We start from the raw sequence: 16,010 nt of genomic DNA, 5'->3' as shown, positions 1-16,010 counted from the left end.
TCAATACTTTTAAATAGGTGAAATAGCGTAAAAAATGAAGAAAACTATAAATAAGTGATATATATATATATAAAAGTTCACGTGACGATGGGGCCCAAAGAGCACCGGCTGAACTCAAGAGATATATATATATGCTCCACCACAAAAAAAAAAAAAATTAGAACAATATATTATACGTCTATATATATATATATATATATATATATATATATGCTCTACCCCCACAAAAAAAACTAATTAGAACAATCTATTATACGCTACTTACAAGTACAAGTGACTGCTCGTTACTTTTTTGAGATAGTAGAAGACAAGATAAATAGTTGGAAAAGAACATATATTAGGCATTCTAGCAATAAAAAAAAGTCTTGACTTTTAAATTTAATATTTCAGTTCCTTTTTAAAACATTTGAGTAATTACATGTTGACTTTTGAGAATTTGGGCATTATACTAAGGACTTATTTAACAAATTTCGTTTTAGTTTGAAAAAAAATTCTGGGCTTACGCCCTAAACGCCCGGGCGTACGCCCCAAACGCCCGGGCGTACGCCCCAAACGCCCAGGCGTACGCCCCGAATTGCTGGGCGTACGCCTTTCGATACTTTCGCCTCCCACCATAGCCTCGGGGCAATTTAGGTACGCCTCGCATCGAGGCTCGCCCCGGGGCTCGCCCCGAAAACGCCTTTTAAAACACTGATATTTAGAGAAACTTTTTATAAAAGTAAGATATGTAATTTTGAAACTACTCCAAATTATTACAATAAATAACGATAACACGATAGTGTAAATTACTATATACTCCATACAAAAAATTATAACATTACTCATATGAAATAATTAGTGATACAATTTTTATTTTTTTAATTTGACGGTCATATAACTTATTAAACTCATGCCGAAATATGACAAGTAGGGGGGATTTGAATGTTCAGAGAGTCACGCACAATGATAGATCCGAAGCTTTATCTATAGATTTACGTAGTTTTTACTCATATCTTAAATATGTATTAAAAAATTTAAAGTTCATTAAACAATTCATAAATTTCAAATATGAACTTTAAATCTTGAATTCATCTCCGTAACTCTGATGGAGATCAAGACCCATTCTTTTTCCATTGAATGTTCAAACTCATAACTAATGGTCTTTGGTCCACGCCATTGAAGTCCACAAGTTTAATTGCGACAAGGCGGCCAGAGTCTTAGCTTAGCTTCTTTTGAACTTCTCCATAGTCTCATAAGCCGCCCATCTTGGGAGTCTTTTGGTGACTCTACTTTTCATTTACCTTCCACTGTCACAATCAACCTTAGACTCCATTCTCAGCTTCTTCCCATTTTCTTTACAACTTTTAAACTCCCTATTCACCTTCTAATAAGACCCAAGTTTCGTATTTTTTCAACTAAAATTGCATTTCTCTCTTCACCTCTAAACCCTCTTTACAAAGCTTGCAACTTTTCAGAGTATACTCAATAGTTCCTTACTGGGTTTTAGCTGAATCCTTTACATGTTATTGGGTTTCACTCTAAAATTTCAATCTTGGTCAAAAATTTGCTCCCCCAAAAATTTTCAAGAATTCGCTCTGGTCTTTGATTGAGAAGCGTCATACAAACCTCCCTGGTTGATATTACAATAAGTCAGTTAGTCAAGATTCGATCCTCTGGAAAACTAAAAGCATTTAGCTTTCCTGAAAAAAAAAAAAAAAAAAAAGTAAACTTACGGAAGCATCTATCTCTGTCACGCCTGTCGAATTTGATAGGATTTTCAGAATCTGCAAACTCAAAAATCAGTCTTTTTGTTTCAGATTCTTAATAAAAAGTTGTTTAAAAATGGGAAGTGGCAAATTAGGTGACTCAGGTATGATTGCGCTTATCGCTAAGATCATGATGGCTGTCATCATGTTTCTCTTCCTTGTAGTACTCTTAGTATTCTTCCTTCACTTATACGAGAAATTTTTCGGGCGTCACCGGCAAGAAGACGACGGCACAAGGCGACGCCGCCGTCGCCGGTTAGACTTTGCTGGTGGTTATCAAGAAATGAATGCCAGACGCAGAGGCCTTGACCCTTCTATCCTTAAAACTATTCCTATAATTCCATTTAATACTAAGGATTTTAAAGATGGATTGGAATGTTCTGTTTGTCTTAGTGAAGTTTCTGAAGGTGAAAAAACAAGACTTCTGCCTAAATGCAATCATGGATTTCATGTTGATTGTATTGACATGTGGTTTCAATCACATTCCACGTGTCCTTTATGCCGAAACACTGTAGAGTCGAATTCTGAGGCCATTAGTGCACCAGTAGAAGAAGGTTCAGCTTCGACAGAGATGCGAAATGTACCAACTAATGTTTTTTTTTGGGGAGATGAGAGTACGACTAGTACTACTACATCAACAGCATCAACAAGTAATAGGCCGGATGGGAGTTTGGTTATTGAAATTCCGAGACTGGCTAGTACTGAAGGTGAAGAAGACCAGAAAACACCAACACTGACAAGATTGAGATCTTTGACGAGGCTTTTAAGCAGGGTGAATCCTTGTAGTCCTAGAAATGTAGATATAGAACAAGGAAGCAGGGGCCAAAGCTAAATATTGGTGATTTCTGGAATTTCCAGAAGTATAATTTATTACTTAGGTTATAGTTAATTGATTGATTGATTCTTGATGCAGATGAGAATTTGTCTGGAATCTTTAGATAATTATGTATATGTAATGCTAGATTGTATATGTGTAAAACAAATTGCAAGGGCCAAGGGGCTTCTCTGTTTGAGAATTGGGGAGAATCTATCTTCTCTTACGGGAGAGTATTAGGAATTTTTTTAGTTATTAATGCGAGTATTCATATGTTGTATGGCTTCTAAAATTCGTTGTAAATCTATTTTACAGCTTACTCGAAACATTATGCAGGCGTTTGGACAATATTTGGTTGAATTAAAAGATAAAAGTGTGCAAAGTTAAAGCTAAAAACAGTACTTGGAAGTTGACAAGTAGCGTTTGGACATGAATTTCTTCTAGGAAAAGAAGTTAGTATATTTTTTTGAATGAGAACTAGTTATTCACTTGAAGAGTACTCTTCAAACAAAATTTCCAATACTTCACCAATATTTAAAATACTTCAACTTGCAGATGATGACTTCAACATTTGCAAGTGAAGTCAAACACTCAAAAGGATGTTGAATGATTTCGTGTATTCTTTGTACAGAATATAATAATGATTTCAATGGTGATCATAATGTTTTTTAATACTCCAATGCCATGCTGATGTGCGAATTCAGAAAATCTTTCTAGATTTACAATAGGCATCCTAATTCAAGCTGAAAATAATGAGTTCACTTGAATCCCGAAAATCTCTCTAAATTTGCATGAAATGATAAACAAAGTTCTATTCTTTTCAACAAATCGCAAATTCTTTATGCAAATGAAATTTGTTAGCATTCATCACCTCTCAGAAATTAAAACCCATAAATTCACAGTTACCTTTAGTCTCTGCTAAATTAAACTTACCCTTAGCAACATAAAAGATAATCTAGAACAAGAAACCCAACCTCAGCCAAACCAAAGTTGCTAAGTTACCAGATAAACAGGTCCATAAGATTGAACACCAGGGTTACTATCCTTAACCTTCTGAAGACACAAATATGGTATCTCATTATCCACTTTGTTCATTGGACTGAACAAACTTGTGAGGGGCCCAGACAAAGGCTTATTGGGCCTTCCAGCTATAAAACCCGGCCCACTAATCCCTGGCATTGGACCCGATACAAATCCACGCTTTGGCTTGTTAATGGTTGAGCCTTTTGGAGGTTCTCTGCTCTGCTGATTCTTCTTATTATTATCACTCTTCAGCCATGAAAACAAAGAGCTTTTCCATGACTTTTTGTTAGTTTTCTTCACTTCCTTTTCAGAATTGTTCTTTCCCAATTCTACTGAACGTGGAGGTGTAGCACTGCATTGCCATTCAGATGCATGATTTCTTGCTTCTGACAAGAACTGTAACATGTGCAACTCGTAAATCTTCAAATGTAATATGGCTGGAATTGAGAGGCAGATTCAGAATTTGAATTCGATGGTTTCAAGTTTTAATAAGTTTCTTATCACTGAATCTTTTGAAATTATGGGTTCGACTTGTAGTACTTGTTGAACTTTCATTCAGTGGCAAAGCTAGGATTTTTTCACTAAAGGGATTCAAAATTTAAAGAAATAAACACGTGAAAAAGTAAAAAAAAATTCAATATCTATAATATATACATAAAAAAAATAAACTGATAAGTATAGTATAATTTCCACGCAAAAAGAGTTCGGATGAACCCCTTGCATCTCTAGCTTCACCCTGATTTCCCCTTATTGAAATTGGTACATACAACATTTTAAAATGTAGTTTTTCGAATATGAGAAAAATTGCATCTTATAGTATTTTTTTTCGTATTATAATTTAAATTTAAAAATATTGAGTTGATCTAATCGACTTTAACTTCAAAGACTAGTCAAATTGATTATTTATAAGCAAAAAAGGTGACATAAATTGAGACAAAGGGAGTAAAAGATATCAACTGTATACGAGTTAAAGATAAAATGCAAAAAACAATGACTTACATCCATAAAGTCTGTCTGAGGATCAAACTCATAGCCACAATAATCCCCAGCTTCATATTTTGGGTATATGGGAAACTTGTTCATGCTTTGCTCTGGGACTTTCAATTCAGTTAGAGCTCTGTGAAGCGAAATTTTTTAGATTAAAAATCATGCCTATAGAGATACATTTTGTTCCAATGGTTTCCCTAATGTTAGTATATTCCAAAAGAGAAAAGGTACGTTATAAAGAGGGAAAGGCCAGCTAAGGCTTTTCTATATCCCATTAGAGTGTATAAGTAAAGATGGCAAAAAATGGTGGTTGGATTACCAAAGCTTAACAGTGAAAGAAACGGATCAGCATAAGCAACTGTTTTTAATACTGAAATGAGTCAACACTGTCACTACCAGTACAGAGATATAAATGACTAAATAGGCTAAATTACAAATCTCAAAAATAGAAATTATAAAGAAAAAAAGTGAAGGGATGTCTTTTTTTCCAATTTCATAAAGGGCATACCTAGGGAAAGAGTTTCTTAAAAAAACTCTCCTTTGTAGCTCTTGATTCTTGAGCTTTTCTGGATTGAGAACGTGAATTCATAAAGAAGTTAGTGTTATGGAGTTGGTAAAAAATAACCAAGAGGGAGAGACATGAATCATATCTCATAATTAATTAAATAACAAAAGTAGGGAATAAAGGCGTCCTTTTTGCTAACGTAGGAATTCTTGTCTCCACTGTATGAACTGTAGAGTACTCTTATTTATTTCTAAATTTCTATAAAATGGAGGTGTATTAAGATGGGCAATTTTACGGCGCAATTTTCGGTGTTTACGGCGAAAGGTATTTATAATTCCCCAGTGGGCGACAAGTCACGTGAAAAGAGGATCAATTTGGCATTATCATGCCAGGAATCATGGGTTTCAAGCATGGATCTTGCTAATTATTGAAGCATTTGTCTTGGATTTTCATCTCTGCTTTTACATATTTACCATATGTCAATGGTAATTAATTTGTTATCCTTATTGATCTACCATTCATATTTACTAGGGCATCAAACTTGCTAATCAGCGCTCAGACACGTAGTTTATTGAGTGATATAATCCGTTTTTTCGATAAAGAAAAGCTCAGATTTTAATGAAGCAAGCCTTATGACGAGTAAGATCCTCGGAAATAAGTGGTTTAGTCAGACAAAAGCTACTACACGAAATAGCTGATCGAACACGTGATCAGCAGGTTAACAAAAAAAACACGTGAAGAGCAGCACCAGGAAAAGCATTAGTAATGACAATTTGCATTTTTATGCCACTATTTTCATATTAAACAGATGTGATAATTATGCCACCATTACTGTGGCTTGGCCACTGACTTCACTTGCTCAAAATGTCGAGCATACGATTACGATAAGTTTATATATACCTCGCAAGAGCATACATCCCCTACCCCCCCTCCCCACCCGGAAAATAAAAAGGCCTAAATTCGCAAACTAAACGGAAAAAGCAAACAATTACCTCCTGCAACTCTAGCCCTTCATAGAGAAACCACATTGTGTCATCTTCCCATTGACATGCACAATACGAAATTAAAAGCCATTTTAGCTATAGATTGAGAGATCAGTTAGATCTCCACTTAGAGTCATGCCTATACATTCCCCATAGGTAAATGAGAACCTACAAAATTAGGTAAATATCAGGAAACCAGAGCAGGGATGACTAACATATTACTGCGATTTAGGGTGCTCTGTACTTCATTGTAGCGAATAACACAAGATTGCAGTCATCAAAGCTGAAGCAGAGGCAGGGCCATTACAACACCAAAAATTGAAACTAGCAACAGCAACAACCAAGTTGGGAAAGATTTCCTCTGTTGGTTATTGGCGTCTTTTAGAGGCTTCACTCTATTCACTTCATCCTTTGTGGAATTGTCATGCTCTTCTAACAAGGGTCTAGACTGTTCTGCTCGAGCTGTCACGGATGGTACCTGCTCTGGAACAGGCTGCGTTGGGAGCTGCTGCTGTTCATACTTCTCGACATACTCTGGAAATAATTTCCTAAAGGTTGGGCTATCATTACAAAAAAATAGAGAGTAAGTTACCCGACCAAATAAAGACGTAATTAAACAAAATACACACGGTAAAATAGCATATCCATCTTTCGTGCAGCAGATCTTGAACCATGAAACTACAAAACTCAATTATCTGAGAGAAATACAACACAACAGCAATGAACCCACAGTCAACTCACTTTTTACAATTAAAAGCCAGAGAAGCCTTCGCGAGCTTCTCTTTCTCAGCAACTGTTGTCGATACACTGCCTGTGGTAGGACTATTGTCCATCTGCAAGTATACATAGTTAGAACATGAAAATAGCAGCTGCATTACACAATGCATGTTTAAACCCCAATATGATTTGCAAAAGGAAATGGTTCAGCAAATGAAGAAGATGCTGTCTAAGCAAGCCATCAATTGAATCAGTCAACCGCATATTCATAAACTGCAGATAGAAATAGGAGAATTGGTTCATGTTTCTGAATATTTTTGGTGTCACTGGGTCATGCCAGGTGGTCTGAGTGAAACTATCATCATATGGAAGGGTCAAAAGATAGACAAGAAGCATAGAAAAGTTTGGTAAACAGTCCCTTTGTGCATATTTTGGACAGTGAGGATAGATGGAGATATTAGATAATTAGAGGTAAAGAACATATAGCTGGCAAAGGGATCTCACAGAGGTGATAGAACAGGGAAGTTTAGAATGCTCCTTTTGGAAAGCAGACATAGAGCCACAAGGGGAAAGTTTGAAGCAACATCACCAATTATCAAAGCTCTCTCCTTTTGCACTATATCACTCAGACGTAGCTTTTATGCTCGCTCAAATTGATCCTAATGTAGCGGGATGACTTCAGATTGTCTCAACCTTTACCAGTGGTCTCAAAATGAAGAATCTATTTCATTTATACGGATTCCATGCACACAGTCAGAGAGAACTCAATTGGCCAGATACATATAAAAGAAATAAATATTTGATAAAAGACAAAACACAAAGTAAACCAAGCACGACTCAGAAAATACATAAGCAGATGGCATAGGAACACTGGGAGTCATTATAAGCTGCATCAGTTGCAATGAACTTTACCATAAATGAGAGAAGTCCTGTGAGTATGCTGCATGCAAAACAGGGAAAAATTAGCCCAAGCAAAGACGAAAAGTATTTAGCCCATTTGATAATAAAACTTCTCATTTTTTAGCTGTAAAAAGATATATAGACATGTTTTTACTGTTTTTCTCAAAAAGAAATCAGAAACATGTTAAATATCAAATACTAATTTTAAAAATATTTATAAGAAAGTAGACACACATGGAGGGAAGTTATCACGAATTCTCTCGGCAACTTCGTTGACTTAGTGAAAAACAAAATAAAATGGTAGCAAAAGACGTATATAAGCAAGACAACTAGTTGGCATTAAGAAATAGTCGTGGTAGGGTTAGATTAGTTCCCTTGTCTGTTACAAGTCTTTTAATTTGTTAAGGCATTTATATGTCAGTAGAAAATGTCAAGAATATCTAGTGCTGAGAACCCCTAATCTGTCCTAAAAGACAAACTATTGAGTATTGGCATGAACTGGGACCAAATGGAGTGCAACTCTCAATGGAGTTTGAGATTTCATATCATCGACTCCAACTAGCTTGGAATTGAGAGTAGTTGCTTTTGTCATTGAAAGAGAGAACAAATTTGGTGGACAAAGGCATTATTTCAAGCATTATTTACATGGAATGAGTGAATGGAATTAAAAGTACGGGGAGAGATAGGGCAAAGGTTTAAGCTAAGATGGAGCAAAAGAGGGGGCCTGGCTGCCTCGGGATAGGGAGTCTGTTTACGGTGGGCCTGGAGTGCAGTGAGGTGGGGCAAAGGTGGCAGGGAGAGAATGAGGAGTGGTCCTGAAAACAAAATGTTTCGTAAGTGAAAAACACATTTAACCTTTTAGTCAAGAAATCATTTTTTCTTTTGAAAGCTCCAAGAATGATTGTTTTTCCTTGTCATTGCAGAAACCAGAACAGAAAGTCTCTTTTTAAAAAGTTGCAAGAATGAATTGTTCTTCCTTGTCATTACAGAAACAAAAACCGACAAGTTTCTAGTTACCAAACAGGCACTAAAGAAAGTCTTGCCTGACAAATAAGCAGTAATGTCTGTTGTCATAAAAAAAAAAAAAAGTAGCAATGTCTGTTCGCAGCTCATTACCTTGACACAGACCACATCGGATTCCAACTCTCTGGATGGACTGTGAAAAAATAGGACAACCAAAGTTAAGAACAGACAAACATCATCTCAAAGCAACAGAAAACTGTAACTACCTTGCAATTCTAATAGCACTTACAGTCACTCATAGATAAGCAGATTTTCTTTTGTGTCATGAATCTTCCGTTTGGAGTAGTCATACTACAGAAAAAGAAATAGCGCTGTAAAATCGGCAGGAACAAAACCCTCAAAAGCATGGAAACAACCTAGCTTATAGAGTTGAGACAAGCAGGGAATTTCAAACTCATCTGAGATTAGACTACCTTATCCCTGGAGGTTTAAACGGATATTCTGGAGGAAACTTGATCTTCCCATAATAATATCCACCTAATGATAGGAATTGGTATCATATCAGGAACAACCACCACAACAATAGCAAAAAAAAGGAGCATAAATAAATTCCAAAAAATGACAAATACTCGATAATGACACAAACAAGTCCAACAAGATGGGTTGGAGGAACAAGAGTGCCATCACCCAACATTATTAGCTAATCAAATAATATAAATACTGAATTCAGAAAAAAGTAGAGACCTGCAAATGGTGTTCCTTCACTCCCCTCCAAAACATAATCTGGAGCCACAGTTTAGGTAGAAGTAGGAACATAAGTAATATCCAAGCAAACAAAGATAAGTTAATTGATGAAGAGACCCCAAAGGAAAAAAAAAAAAAAAAAACGAAAGGAGGGCTACTCCCTGTAAATAAATCTAGCCAGTTACATTAATTAGAAATAACGTTTCGTTTTAAAGACTTACTTTACTTATAAAGGAAAAAGGAAAAAATCTTCAATTGTTAAGACATAATTTTACTCCATAATTGACTGCAAGAATATGAGCAGAAGGACTCACGCCACTCAAGGATATCATTCGGAGAAGGGCGGGCCACAACATGGGAGACGGGTTCCTGCAATGGAGCATGCAACACAACCTTAGAGCACTGTAGAACACAATCAATTTTGCAAGTGTAGAATAGACTAGCCCACAAAAGGCATAGGAGTATGACATCCAGTATCAGTAGGTCCATGAAGTAAAACATTCTCCAAGATTTGACAGGAATTCAAGCACACAACAGCCATATTTTCAGACCTAGCAATGGTGTGGATAAAAGCAAGAACCCACCATCCCATAATTAACAAATATTATGGCAACCGGAATTCAATGTGGTACTGTGCACAAGGGTAGACAAAATATTATTTCAAACATTCCTGGTGATTTGCGGTAGTTTCACACTTTAGGAGGACTTTTTTCCTGCAATAATAGGAAACTAGGGGAAGTTGCAAATAACTTTAGACTGAAATAAGTATCTGGTAATGCTTCAAATGTAGAACAATTACAAGCACCTAAAAGGCTACGTACTTTACAAAGTGCTCTATATTCCTTCTGAAGGCGCTTTACACATGCTTTTTCTGCCATGTCTTAGCTTCAAAATATATTGAAACTAAGAGATAATGCTGTGAAGCTTCCCTTATCCGCTTGACCACCAAAGAAACGCTACAACCTGTAAATGTATGATATGCTCAATAAACCCACGAATTCCAAAATGATGATACATAGAACAAGTAGGGCATTACAAATCCAGGTAGGAAGTGCCCAAGAAAAATTATAAGTCCACGGGAAAATAATGCAGAAACAAAGAGCAGGCAAAGCTGTTAGTTAAGTGAACTCAAATTCTAACTTTTTATCCCCGCCAGCAAAGTCTAGTAATCTGTTCCCATTAGGCAGAGGCTTGGCAACAGTGGTGGAGTCAGGAATGGAAGGAGGGAGGGAACTTACACAGGGAATGGAGCCACATGAATTTTCAGATAAAACAATAAATAGGGAGCATCAAAATATTTTTAAAAGGTTTCTTCCATATTTTCAAATGTAAACAAACCTATAATTTCAGAACAATTTTTAATAATAGTGGTGTCCAGGTCAACTTATACGCATCTCGACTAATCCATCCGGCACCGGCTGCTACCTCCAATAAGTACAGATCCACAGTAACTCAGTCCACCAAGGCTTAGGTGGATGGCTATCATTAAAATCAATCAACCAACAGTAAATATTGATAGGAGAGGTTGCTCAAGTGGAAAGAGCCCTCCACTTCCAACCAATGGGAATACGAGTCACTAAGCGGGAGAAGAGTGTAAATTTATTATAGTATTCACATATTACTTATTCTTAGTTTCTATTACTACTTGTTGTCTCTTCTGCTTTAGTCTCGTGCTATCCTTGTGTTGTTTCTGCATTACTTGAGCTGAGGGTCTATCAGAAACAACCTCTCTACCTGTCCAGGTAGGGGTAAGGTCTGTGTACACTCTACCCTCTCCAGACCCCACTTGAGCATCTTTCTTTTTTTTTCTTTTTTCCTTTTTTATTTTTTCAATTTTTTTGTTTTACACTGGGTATATTGTTGTTGTTCCTGTTGTAAGTGGGAAAAGCGTAGAGAAACATTGTTGGCCCCTGATGAGGGGGTTTACCATCAAAAAGAAGAATCAAGAGAAAATCTTGTTCAGAATTACCAGGTCATTTACAATGAGCTTACATATTGTTCCCTTTGAATTTAGAGGGCCAACTATCATATTTTGTACAGACTAAAATAAGCCCAAATTATAAGATCAGGGCAGCAAAAAGATTGGAAAAATAGGGTCTGATGAACAGTGACTGAGTAAACATTCTATCCAGCTAAAAGGCGCACTTTCTTCAGACTAAGCCCAGAATTCGCTTTGCTTCACCAAGCTCTTCTTTTGAGACATGACCTCTTTTTTCGATCCCCTTCAGGAACAGATTGGAATTTTCTTGGCCTTTGAAATTTGTAAAGTGAAGGAAAAAAAAGGGCAGCTCGGTGCACTAAGCTCCCGCTGTGTCTGGGGAAAGGCCGGACCACAAGGGTCTATTGTACGCAGCCTTACCCTGCATTTCTACAAGAGGTTGTTTCCACGGATCGAACCCATGACCTCCTGGTCACATGGCAACAACTTTACCAATTACGTCAAGGCTCCCCTTCAAATTTGTAAAGTGAAGATGTTTCATTAAGTGAACAAAAGTTTCCCACAAGTCAATTTCAATTACAACTAAAAAATTGGCAGTGCTTGACCAAGGATAAGACAGGTCACCCAAAGTAACGAGGGCAAAAAGAAATGGAATAAACCAAAAAAGATTTTTCCACAAGTGAAAGAAGCTCTTGATGAGGAACACAGTAAGCTAGAATAATAGGCTGTTGTTAAGGAAGCTAATCTTCAGCTGAAAAGCCTAGAATATGCTCTTCATCAAAGGGACCAACACCATTCAAGTCCTTACTCTTTAGTACACAAGGTTCAACCACCTATAAAGATTCACATACTCGAACATGGTGGAAGAAAGAAGTGAAGAATTTGTGCTTACTTCATAGAGTATTCGAGGCTATCATGGATGAAGATTGAACAACAACAACAACAACAACAACAACAAGCCCAATATAATCCCACCATGTGGGGTCTGGGGAGGGTAGAGTGTACGCAGACCTAACCCCCACCTTGAAAGGTAGGGCGACTGTTTCCGAAAGACCCTCGGCTCAAGAGAGGAGAACAAGAGAGGAAAACAAGACAAAAAGGTCAGATAGGCCCAAGCATATCGAAAACAATATGAAAACAAGGAATAACAAAAGCGAGAAAGTCATGGTAGAACAGTCCGGAAAGAAAGGAGCATTAACTATTATAGATAAATACGATAACCAAAGTACAACGGCCCAACAAATATAAGCAGCAATCAAATGCAGAAATCAAATGGTAATAAACAAATGAGCAAAACTACAACTACTAAGGTGAAAGAATAAGCCACCTAGCCTTCTATCCTAATCTGAGTCCTCCACAATCTCCTATCTAAGGTCATGTCCTCAGTGAGCTGAAACTGTGTCATATCTTGTCTAATCACCTCTCCCCAATACTTCTTCGGCCTCCCTTTGCCTCTCCTGAAACCGTCCATATCCAACCTCTCACACCTCCGCACTGGAGCATCTGTGTCTCTCCTCTTCACATGCCCAAACCATCACAGTCTCGCTTCCCGCATCTTGTCCTCCACCGATGCCACTCCCACCTTGTCTCGGATATCTTCATTCCTAATTCTATCCCTCCTAGTGTGCCCACACATCCACCGCAGCATTCGCATTTCCGCGACTTTCATCTTCTGAACGTGAAATTTCTTGACTGACCAACACTCCGCCCCGTACAATAAAGTCGGTCTAACCACCACTTTGTAGAACTTGTCTTTAAGTTTTGGTGGCACTTTCTTATCACACAGCACTCCGGAGGCGAGCCTCCATTTCATCCACCCTGCACCAATACGATGTGAAACATCGTCGTCGATATCCCCATTTGAAACTTCCTTTCTTTTGAATGGCCTGGGTACCAAGCCTCACTTCCCCGTCAGCCTCACGCGGTAGGCCACTGAACCTGCACTCCAAGTATTTTGTCTTGGTCCTAATCAATTTAAATCCTTTAGACTCCAACATCTGTCTCCAGCTCTCCAGCTTATCGTTAACTCCGTTGCGAGTCTCGTCAATCAGGACTATGTCATCCGCAAACAACATACACCAAGGCACCTCACCTTGTATTTATCGCGTCAATTCATCCATCACCAGGGCGAATAGAAACGGGCTAAGAGCTGATCCCTGATGCAACCCCATCATAACAGGGAAGTGCTCCGAGTCTCCTCTTACCGTCCTTACCCTGGTCTTAGCGATAAAATAATCAGGAAAGTTGTAGGATACATCCAGAAGATAATAACAAGACAAGGATAACGTCAAGCATGGAATATCTTCCTTGTTAGAAGGTTTTATGCTATCCTTTTCTACTCATATGGCTGTTGCATGAAAAAAAGTTCAACGCCATATAAAGCATTGCCTTCTATCTCAATTCTCAAATGGCAGTTTGATGAAGCTAAGTCTGTCAAGATATTTTGAGAGCTATACTCTATTCATCTGGTTGTTTAGATATTTCTAGTACTATATAGACAACCTAATGATTTGATGTTTTCTTAAAGAAAAAGGTGAAAGCAGCTGCACCTACAAAAAAGGTAAACAATTGCTCCCCATATTTCGATATTCCAATCTACCAAAATTAACTTAACCATCCATGAGTCTCTGCAATTAAACTGTAATATGCTAAATTCTAACTGGTTCGTATTTGTTTAGGAATAGGTTTTGTTTAATTGAGTCTCTAGAACAAGAATAAAAACCATATATACTGACATCTATAAGCAATTCTTTCCTTTTTTTTCTTTTTCCGAAGTTACCAAAGAGGGCAATTATAAACAATAAGACTTGAAAAGAAAATATAATAACAACATACCCAGTGATATCCCACAATATGGAGTCTGGGGAGAGTAAAGTATACGCAGACCTTACCCCCATCTCGAAAGATAGGGAGACTGTTTCCAAAAGACCCTCGGCTCAAGAGAAAACAAGACTTGAAAAGCAAATACAATCAATTATTCAAAGGAAACTAAGTGATGGAAATGCTACGACTAGATAGCAGGAAACAGTTCATAGCCAAAGCACGGAATTCAGCAAATAATTGTTCCAAATAACCGGAAACTACAGTATTTAAGTACATTACTATCGAACGGAAAGCACATATTATCGAATTGAAACACTATTAATTATTAGAGAGATAATGGTCAAAAACACACCTGAAGTATCATTTTTTTTTTCGAGTTTCCTACCTGAACTATCAAGTGTTTGCGTTTCCGACCTGAACTATCACTAACTATTTATCAAAAACATCTCGACTAGTATCAAATGGTGCGTGGTATACACTCTTTTTTTGTTTAAAAATTGGTGTCAAATGGCACTCCACGCAGATAATTAAAGGAAAACGCAAACTCATGATAATTCAGGTAGAAAACTCAGGTTGGAAACGAAAACTCATGATAATTCAGGTAGAAAACTCAGGTTGGAAACGAAAACTCATGATAATTCAGCTAGAAAACTCGCAAAAAAAGTGATACTTCATGTGTGTTTTTTACCACTATCTCTTAATTATAAACGCCATAAACCAAACAGCCGAGAGACATACGAATCATACAAACAAAAAAAAATCCGCATAATAATCCAGGTAAGTAGATCGAAATAGATTGTTGAAAAAAAAAAAAAAAAAACGAAAGCATGAACATGTACATACCTAAAAAGAAGGTAAATATATTACCGAAAATCGTACAGAAATTTGAAATTAATTGGAAGAAATTGAGATCTAGTTCAAATTGAAGAGAAGATTTTCTTCGTTTTTGGGCTTGGAGATGATGGATACTGACCCGAGACGTAGCTGAGTCCGATGATGCACTTCGATAAAATTTGATATAAAGACAAAATTGACCTCTTATGTGTTTATAATCCTATTATTTGATGGACGAATTTACCCCTATCACGAAATTTCGTGGACTTGTCTTTGTCCGTGTGGCACTGTGGCGTCAGACGTGTACACCTTTCCTCCCGCGGCTTTAGAAAAGGATGGAACATTAGTAAGAACGTGACAAAAATGGTCCCTTATGTTTGAGTGTAGGTTCAAAATAGTCCCTTAAGTATGCATTGATATTTTTGGTCCTTTAAATTTGCCAAAAATTAACAATTTATGTTCATTAGATTTGACAGGAACAGTAGAAAATAAAACATCTAACCATAAGCACCAAGAAAGTCTCATCAAAATTCAAATCCTAAAATGTGTTACATGAAAAACTGCACTAGACCAATAAACTGCACTACATGAAAATGAGAAGATTTAACCATAAACATCAAAAAAGTCTCATCAAATCCTGAAATGTGTTACGTGAAAAACTGAACAATATATAAAATAGCAGAAATTATACCTCGAAAAGTTGTATCAAATTCTAGAAATAAACAAAAAATAGCAGAAACTACAAAAATTGTAACTCTAAATGTGAGTTCCCGCTAATTTTTCTATTTTTTAATAGTTCTGTCAAATCTAACATATAGAGTTCGGTAAATATTTGTGACTAAAAGTCTTTAGCTTTTAGCAAACTTAAAGGATCAAAATTGTTCAGTGCAACTTAAGGGACTATTTTAAGCCTACCCTCAAACATAAGGGACCATAATTGTCATTTTCTCTAATATTAGTAGTATTACTCTTTTTGAGTAATTTCTCACTTGATATTTACTATTTGCATTGGAACCTGGTTAATATGAATTCG

General features: G+C 36.9%; 3 protein-coding genes across 5 annotated transcripts; 1 reads left to right on the top strand and 2 right to left on the bottom strand.

Annotated features, from left to right (window-relative positions):
• Positions 1-705: 705 nt before the first annotated feature.
• LOC132633559 (RING-H2 finger protein ATL3-like) lies at positions 706-2,851 on the top strand. The gene has a single exon (XM_060350056.1). The coding sequence runs from the start codon at positions 1,822-1,824 to the stop codon at positions 2,575-2,577; it is 756 nt and encodes a 251-aa protein (XP_060206039.1). The 5' UTR covers positions 706-1,821; the 3' UTR covers positions 2,578-2,851.
• A 475-nt stretch (positions 2,852-3,326) lies between these two features.
• LOC132633561 (uncharacterized) lies at positions 3,327-5,988 on the bottom strand. Its single transcript, XM_060350060.1, has 3 exons — positions 5,078-5,988; positions 4,582-4,699; positions 3,327-3,978 (listed from the first exon to the last, which is right to left on the bottom strand). The coding sequence occupies exons 2-3, from the start codon at positions 4,663-4,665 to the stop codon at positions 3,553-3,555; spliced, it is 510 nt and encodes a 169-aa protein (XP_060206043.1). The 5' UTR covers positions 4,666-4,699; positions 5,078-5,988; the 3' UTR covers positions 3,327-3,552.
• Positions 5,989-6,130: 142 nt separating this feature from the next.
• On the bottom strand, positions 6,131-15,271 carry LOC132633560 (ubiquitin-conjugating enzyme E2 34-like). Of its 3 annotated transcripts, XM_060350059.1 has the most exons (11): positions 15,117-15,271; positions 10,203-10,344; positions 9,966-10,094; positions 9,696-9,750; positions 9,382-9,420; positions 9,111-9,174; positions 8,927-8,988; positions 8,791-8,830; positions 7,687-7,714; positions 6,799-6,890; positions 6,131-6,617 (listed from the first exon to the last, which is right to left on the bottom strand). In XM_060350059.1, exons 3-11 carry the CDS (start codon positions 9,966-9,968, stop codon positions 6,335-6,337), a joined length of 666 nt encoding a protein of 221 aa, XP_060206042.1. In that variant the 5' UTR covers positions 9,969-10,094; positions 10,203-10,344; positions 15,117-15,271; the 3' UTR covers positions 6,131-6,334. The 3 variants fall into 3 exon arrangements, with proteins under 3 accessions (XP_060206042.1, XP_060206040.1, XP_060206041.1); XM_060350057.1 differs by lacking the exon at positions 9,966-10,094 and having other exon boundaries at positions 14,987-15,158; XM_060350058.1 differs by lacking the exons at positions 9,382-9,420; positions 9,966-10,094 and having other exon boundaries at positions 14,987-15,160.
• Between the last annotated feature and the right edge of the window lie 739 nt (positions 15,272-16,010).

This window comes from Lycium barbarum, chromosome 3 (assembly GCF_019175385.1).
Source record: "Lycium barbarum isolate Lr01 chromosome 3, ASM1917538v2, whole genome shotgun sequence".
Classification (NCBI taxonomy): domain Eukaryota; kingdom Viridiplantae; phylum Streptophyta; class Magnoliopsida; order Solanales; family Solanaceae; genus Lycium; species Lycium barbarum.
This window is presented reverse-complemented; position numbering and strand designations above follow the sequence as displayed.